Source organism: Belonocnema kinseyi, chromosome 6, assembly GCF_010883055.1.
Source record: "Belonocnema kinseyi isolate 2016_QV_RU_SX_M_011 chromosome 6, B_treatae_v1, whole genome shotgun sequence".
Classification (NCBI taxonomy): Eukaryota; Metazoa; Arthropoda; class Insecta; order Hymenoptera; family Cynipidae; genus Belonocnema; species Belonocnema kinseyi.
Window position 1 is genome coordinate 101,046,804 of NC_046662.1, and position 8,468 is coordinate 101,055,271.

General features: G+C 29.3%; 1 protein-coding gene across 3 annotated transcripts in view; it reads left to right on the forward strand.

Annotated features, from left to right (window-relative positions):
- Nucleotides 1-288: 288 nt before the first annotated feature.
- Nucleotides 289-8,468, forward strand: part of LOC117174669 (ATP-dependent RNA helicase DDX42) — a 59,096-nt gene continuing 50,916 nt past the window's right edge. The window contains exons 1-4 of one of the 3 annotated variants that reach the window (XM_033363961.1): nucleotides 289-404; nucleotides 1,185-1,406; nucleotides 1,537-1,812; nucleotides 4,128-4,668. In XM_033363961.1, coding sequence (XP_033219852.1) covers nucleotides 1,192-1,406; nucleotides 1,537-1,812; nucleotides 4,128-4,668 — 1,032 coding nt within the window. In that variant the 5' untranslated portion in view covers nucleotides 289-404; nucleotides 1,185-1,191. Of the gene's footprint in view, nucleotides 405-766; nucleotides 787-1,184; nucleotides 1,407-1,536; nucleotides 1,813-4,127; nucleotides 4,669-8,468 lie in introns of those variants that run through there. The other 2 variants (XM_033363962.1, XM_033363963.1) reach the window with 2 other exon arrangements.

Sequence of the window (8,468 nt, forward strand, 5' to 3'; positions counted from 1 at the left end):
ATTTATATTCAATACATAAATATAATTAAATAGAGGCTAACGAGAGGGACACTGCGCGACAATAGAAAAGAAATAGGAAAAAGGGACATAGCCCTTTACGATTACATGATTTTCCGATCATGGCATTTGCTTCATTCAAAATATACTTTTTTCGCACGCTCACTTATCCAATATGGCTGGCTGTGGTCGAGTTGCTTCCTATTGGCTAAGTTTTTTTCAGTTGCGCGTGGTAAGACCATGTATCCTCAGATCATGGTCGGTTGAAATAGTCTTGTAGAGTAAGTATACTTGGTATGTTGTGTAAACTGGTAAACACGACTGAATGTACGGATGCGCGAATACATCGATTGCATTGGAAAGCAGTGTTATTTTACATTTATTTTACGAAAATTTGAGAATTAAAGGTACTTAAAATGATACTGTTTGCAATCTAAAATTTCTATTTCATATAAAACGTTAAATTTGTTATTAAGTGTGAATCAATACCTTTTATCGAAGTTTTCGTTGTACTGAAGTATGTAATGTAGCCTATGAAGTTGAAAACGGAAATTTATATTTCCCACAATAAGTGGACTTCTTATTTTTACTTTAATCACTTAACTCTGATATAACAGCAATTTTCCTAAAGAAAATTCCGTGACAATAGACAGTTCGTAAAATTTAAAGCCTATATATTAATTTTATTGGCTGTGTATTGATTTTGTCTACGTTAAAAGAAATATAATACCACAGTCATGTAAATTTCGTTAAAAGTGATTGCAAACGATTATGATTATTATGAATATGGTAAAGTGCTCCAAAATATTGTCCTTCAATAAATTTAATACATCTGAAGACATTATTGATCTTTATTTTTAAAAATGTGTTAGCAAGGTGCTTGTGTATTGTTTCCTAAAAGTTGAGTATTTTTAATCCGAAGTGTCGTCCCGAAATTCGGAATGAATTGAGAAATATTTTTCATAAGTTTGGCTAGTCATCCCGAATCGAAACATCCTTTTTAATCATTACGAATTTCCAAATTTCTATTGATTAATAATGTTAAAAAGTACTTAATAATGACTATCTACATAAATTTAGCAAGATATATTCATGAACATTAAAAAAGTATGTAGTTAATTGATTGCAGATCAAGTCCTTTGACATATATTTCAGTACATTATAAAGATTTAAACTTATTTGTGTAGATTTAAAATGAGTTATCACCGAGGAAGTGGTAACAAAGCGAAGGGCTTTGGCTTCGCAGGCTTCCAAATGACAGGAACGAAGAGAACTGGAGCTAATATACCTCCACCAACTGTGAATGCGAATCTCAGCAAACAAGGGTATCACACAATGAATTCTATAACTGAGAATGCACTTTCGGCCTGCTGGGGTGTACCAAAGAAGCGCAGCAAAACTGAAGAAGAGTGAGTAACCTATTAAATTATTTGCGAAGATTTTATTTTATTGCGAAAACAACACGTTTAATTTTCAGTTTATTTGGCAATCTTCAATTCTTCATTTAAAACTGAAGTTTCTGCAAAAAATTGTTTACAGATATTTCGAGGATGATGATGACGCTGCTCCGACTTCTTCCTTGGAATATATTCCGGCGCCTGGCTCTCCCACTTACGAATTGATGAAGAAGGCAGAACAGAAAAAGGAAAGTGATAGCGAGGAGGATCCTCTCGACGCTTTTATGGCGGGCATTGAGGCTGAAGTGAAAAAGAATACTTATGAAGCAGAACTTGCAGAGGAAGTAAAAAAGGAGGAGAAATCTAAGGGATTTAGACAAGATATCGATGGCGAAGACGTCGAGGAAAGCTATTATAGGTAAAGGAAAGGTGGGGTCTACACTGCCGGGGCCGGCAGCGAACAACTTTGCCGGCTGTTTTTCAAGAGAAGCGAAATAAGAAAGTCATGCAAGTATCTGAAAATATAATTTTTAAGGTCGTCAAAACTGATGAAATTCGTGTTTTCAAAAAAGACAAAAAACTTCTTAACATTTTCTTTCACAACAAAATAAGGTTTACAATGCGTCATTCAACAATCTTTTACTTCAAAAATGGTTCATTTTAGATTGTTATTTTGAAGCATATATTCTTAATTTAAAGAATTTTAAACTGCAGCCTTGAAGACTTACATAATGAAATATTAAAAGCGTTTGAAGTTTTGATAAAGAATAGTAGTATTTTATCAAATTCAAATATAAATAAATGAATAAATCATTTTTCAAATGGATCTGTACTTTAAGTATTAAAAACTGAATAATAATTTATTGATAAAACGGTTCTAAATTCGTTCCAAATTTAAGAATTTCCAGATTGTTACTGTTTCAGTTCGAAAGTCTTAGTTATTAAAAAAATGTAAAGCTGCGATTGAAACTTATAAACTATTTTCAATTTAAAAAATAATTTAATAATGAAATATTCGTAGTTAAAGGCTTTTATTAAATTAAAAATATTGTTTCAGTCCAAAATATTCAATTTTTAACTCATTCAATAAAAATTTTTTTAATTAAAAAAAAATAATGATTTAATATTTAGCAATATTTGACTGTTTTAAATGAGTGAATTTGAGCGAAATATTTAAAAATAAGCAATTTGAAACTGAATTGTTTGGCATAAAAACATTTAAATCGTTAGCATTTTAAAGAGCTTTTAAACTTTTAACGTTAAACTAAGTGTGTGCAATTCTTAGAAAGAATAGAATTATTTCTACAATTTTTGAAATCTCTAAAAATCTTTTTAAATATTCTGTTAAAATAATTTTTCAAACTGCAAAATCATCTTCAGTTCTCCTAGGAATATTGAGAAAATTTTTCTATTCTTTTGAAGTATTTCGCAATACTTAAAAAGCTTCTAAATTTGTTGTTTGAAATCGGCAAAATTCTACATTTTGTTTTAAATTAGGTTGTGGGTATTTGTACCGAAATTTCGGTACGAATGGTCGAATTTTCTCGTTGCACATACTTCTTTTACATTATTTGATATCATTTTAAGTTATAAATTAATTCTGAATCTTCTGAAAAATTTCAAAAATAATTCGAAATTTGACAAAATTTAAAACAAGTTATAGATTTTTCATAACATTTTGAAATAAAATTCTAAAGCTTTTCAAGGATTTTCAAGCTATTTAAGGTGCAAATAATTTAACTCCTAATTTTAGAACTTTTAAATTGAAAAAATTTCAAGTTTTAATGTTTCTAGCCTAAAATAACTTGAAATATAATTTTTAAATTTTCTAAAGTTTATTGATTGATTCCTTAATTTAGATTACTGAAAATATAAACGTGGATTTATATTTTTGGAACCTAATCTAAATTTTTAAACTTTGCAGTTGATCTGCATTTCATTAAAAACTATTTAATTGAAAAGTGTTAGTGCCTTCCAGCTTATATGTGTAAATTACTCAAGAGTTCCATTTTGATTGTTATAATTTGCTGTTTATTTTTTATTACTTTAAATCGAAAAATGTTTGCGGACCGGGAATTTTTTCTTAGATTAAAACTGTCATCCAGTATTCATTTAAATTACGAAAATTCCTTGTGGCAAAAAATTGTTTTTTTACGAATATATTTGTAAAAATGAAGCTTCTATGGGTCGTTAATCGTAATTCTTGAGTCGCAAATCGATGATAAAGTTCGATATATACATTGATCATTGCGTTAGAGTCGCTTCCGTATGTTTTAAATATACTTCTTACCGGTATCGATCGTGTTTAGACTTCGCAACAATAAAATCTTTATTTTTTCAAGTTTTAACATTGAAAATTATATTTGCAGGTATTTTCATGTCCATGTTCGGAATCAACATCTTGAAATATATCAGTATACGAGATTAACATTTTTTTTTAAATCACATTTTTCTTTTTAAAAACGTAGTTTTATCAGTTTTGACCTTGAAAATTGTTTTCTTTTTGCAATTTTCATCGCCATATTCGTAATCACTGAATGAAAAATACATCGCTACACGCTTTTCGGAACTTGGAACCCGGGGCGAAAAAAACAGCCGGCTACAAGCAACATTGCCGGCACGGGCAGGCTAGCCACTACGTAAAGAAAAACTCCATCACATCATCAAATTTCAAAATGATAAAAAGAAACATGATTGATGAAGTCCTTTCTACATTGTAGTTTATAATGCTAGGTATATGGAAGAGAATCCAACTGCAGGATTGCAGCAGGAAGATTCTGACCAGGAAATCGAATATGATGAAGATGGGAATCCCCTAGCGCCAGCAAAAAAGAAAGAAATAGATCCCTTACCTCCCATCGATCACAGTGAAATAGAATATGAGACCTTCGAAAAGAACTTTTACAATGTTCATGAAGAAATATCGAGTTTGAATAAACAGCAGGTTGATGACTTGAGGAAAACGTTGGGAATCAAGGTCTCGGGTCCTTCTCCTCCATATCCTGTAACTAGTTTTGGTCACTTTGGATTCGACGATCCACTGATGAAAGCGGTGCGCAAAAATGAATACACGCAACCCACGCCAATTCAGGCGCAGGCTGTGCCTGCGGCACTCGGTGGCCGGGATATAATAGGCATTGCCAAAACTGGTAGCGGTAAGACAGCAGCTTTTATTTGGCCGATGTTAGTGCACATAATGGATCAAAAGGAATTGAAACCAGGCGATGGGCCAATTGGCTTAATTTTAGCTCCTACGAGGGAATTATCTCAGCAGGTATGTGTTTACTTTCACGAACAGGCTGACCGCTGGATCGGGAATTTTTTCAACTTGGGAAGACGGGAACGTAGGCGTGAATTAATTTTTTTACCGGGAATTTGGAAAATTTTTAGTATAAAATACTTTCTAGTCACTTTTGAGTTACAAAAGTTGAATTGGTAAAACCTTCAAGTGTCACATCATTCATTCAGTTTACAATGCGTGATTTTGAAGACCTTCACTCCTAATATTTCTAATTATTTACTCTTAATTTCTAATCGTTCATGTTAAAATTCAAAAGTTTTTTAGACTTGAAAAATTATAATTAAGTGTTTTAAATTCAAGATTTTATCTAGTGAATCGAAAGCGTTAATGCTTATTGTAAATTTCAGATTAAGGGCATGTGACCTATATTATCTACCTCACTTTTTCAGTTCACTGAATGTTTTTTTGAACCTAAGAATTTTTTTTGTAAATAAAATATCGAGCTGAAACTTTGGAAAATGTATTGAGTACAATAAAGTACGTTTAGGTACTGCATTTTGGTAGGAACTTCACTGAAAATTATTTCATCTTTTTTTTGAACCTCGACATTTTTTGAACGTTCGAACTTTTTTATACATAAAATATCGGTCTCAAACTTTGAAAAATGCAAGAGCTGAAAGAAAACTACATTTAAGTACAAAGCTTAATAATGAAAGATGTAAAAAAATTTCAACTATCAATTCCATCGGCATCAGCCGGTAACGTTGTACACGAAAATACGAACCCTCTAGAGCCTCGTCTAGTGGCCGCCAGGGTTCGTAATTTCGTGTACAACGTTATTGGCTGATGCCGATGGAATTGATAGTTGACATCAAAGATATTGTAAGCCTAGATGCGGCACGTGTATAGTTCGAGGACCTAATTGTAGACGGCGTTCCCGGGGAAAATTGCCCGATCCCCCCATGCCTCTCAACCCGAAGATCGTGCCCACCAACTACTTTGCCCCTGCAATCTTCACCCGTCGAACAAGTCCATCCAATAATCGATACTAACTCGGTAAATACTTAAAAATAATAAATAGAAATTTTATATTGAGAATTTTGAGTTATTATTTTCAATTAATGAATCAATTATTTGAATAAATTTTGCATCATGAAAATATGTAGGTGCATAAGATGTACTTTTAAATTGAATTAAAATGTAATTTTATCGTAATAAATATTTTTAGGTGCTACATCTTTTATGAAAAAAATGAGACATTTTACAAGTGAAATTTACTGTTTATGAATAATATTATTTTGTTGTTTTGAAAAAAAGGCAGTGGAAATTCGATTACATGAAACTATACATTTGGAGACATTAAAAGTTTTAATTGATAAACATATTAAATTGAAATTTAAAATAATCAATTTTTTAAATAAATAGGATCGTATAGCGTTCTCGCATGTAGAATTAGCGATTTGGAGTTTTTAGATGTAGAGTTAAATTTTATACGAATGCCGCCTCCCTCACGATTATTAATTTATGTAAACAATAATTCGTAAATTTCTATGTTTGTGTAATTAATTATGAATTAAATAAATTATAATGAAACGATAAAATTATATAATAAATATATAAACAATTTTTTTTTGTCATTTTTTTCGTAACTTGTACCATTTCTTCACAAAGTTTTTTTTTTAGATTTTCAATGTTATTTTTCGTAAATAAAACAAAAGTTCCGCGTGGTATCAAGAAGTGATTGTTAACAAATTTCTAGATCTTTTTTGAGATCCCAATTTTTGCTGATTCATCTTCTTTCGTGTCCTCCATAGTTTGACCACAAAATGGGATTTCTATATCTCGTGATTTTTTGTGCAATAAAAATTAGAATTTTCGATTTTACAAGAAAATCCAAAAAGTTTCTATGATAATCTTGTAAGGCTTTTAAACAGAAATGTTTTCCTTTACTTTACTTGTTTTGATATCGTACTTTGTTTGGCTTCAAATTTGTATTTTCAATTGATATTAAAAATTTTGAAAATGGTACAACTCTGAGAATTTTTTTTTTATAAAAAAAGTCATGAGGATAAATTGTTTGGCTTTCTGAATACTATTAATAGCCGTAAATAAAAATTTTAAGTATAAAAAAATGGTCCCACAATTTTTTTAAATGCTCTAACTTTATGAATTTTTATCCAAAATGGCTGTTTAACAAACTAGTTCTTTCTTTTCGGACTTTTCGGACCTTTCTTTTCTTATACTTTCTCAATCATAAATAATGAGAATGAGAAAAATGAGAGCCCCTTTAATTTTTTTCATTAATTCCAGTTTTTAAATTATTTGAATTCTTTAATGTAAAACGCTGTTACTTTTCTCTGTAATATTGATATTTTATCCAATATAAATAAAATTGAAAATAAAGTTTCTTAAGTATAGTGTCAATATACTTGTTCTCTGTCATTCTTTTAATTGTTGTAATTTCGTTTTCTAAGTCTTGTCGATTTTTCGTTGTGTAGTTTTATGTATAACATGTAGTATCTTTCCTCATTATTAACTTTTAAAGAATTGTTCTTTTTTTCTCTGTTTTTAAAAAACCTCTTTTCCTCGTTTTTTTTGCTTAAATGCTTTTTGGTAGAAAGTCTTCTATTACATTTGTGGTTCGGAAGGCAACTCATTTGGTTCAAAATTCTAGTATTCAGTTGAAAATTTTATTATTCTGTGAAAAATGCAACTATTTTGTTAAAAAGTCGTCTTGTTTCGTTAGGAATTCAGAAGCTTGGTTAAAATTTGTACTACTTTGTATAAAAATTATTCTTTTGGTTTTAGATTCACCTCTTTGGTCGAAAATGTGACTATTCTATTTTTAGAAAATTAATCTTCTGCGGATAAAAAGTCATTTTTAGGCTGAACTCTTTTGTTAAAAATGTAACTATTTTGTTGAAAATTCGTTTTTTAAAAATAAGAATTTTTTTTTAACTGACAAGGTAAATATTTCATTTTTGATTTAAATTGATATTTTTAATAAAAATCAATATTTTCTAGTTTAAAAATGCTCCTATCTTATTAAAAATTCATGTATTTTGCTACAAATTTGGTTGAAAATTAAGTTTTTCTATTTCAAATTAAACAATTTTTATAACCAATAAACTGGTTTACTGAAAATTTAACTTTTTGGTAGGAAATTAACTTTTTTCTGAAAAAATCATATTTTTGATTGAAAATTCAACATTTTAGTAGATCATGAATATAATGCTGGAAAATTCATTTCTTTGCCTAAAAATTTAACTATTTTGTTCGCAATTTATCTTCTTTAATTAAAAATTAAACGACTTGGTTAAAAGTTGAACTTTATCATCAAAGATTCATATTTTTAGGACTCACCTTGATATTTGGGGTTCACTCCTTTGTTGAAAATTTAATTCCTTGATTTGGTAGAAAATTCATCTTTTTCGTCGAAAATTAATTTTCTTGATTTTTTTTTATATTGAATCTTTATTTAAAATGCAATTATTATAGTCTAAATTAGTCTATATTGTGTAATGATTTAACAATATGGTAGAAAATTAAAGTTGGATTCGTTTGCAAATGAACTTTCCTGTGTTTTCTTTCGTGTTTGTTAAAACTAGTTTTTTTAAATCATATTTCTGCAAGATTTACCTCTTTGGCTTAAAATTTAACTTTTTTTGTTGAAATTTTGGTATTTTTTATGTTGAAAATTACTTTTTTTGAAAATTGCAACTTGTCTATTATTGATTAGAAATTGATCCTTTATAAGTTGAAAATCCAACTATTTGGTAGAAAATTCATGGAATTTGTTAAAAATTCGTCTTTTTGATAAGAAAATTAATCTT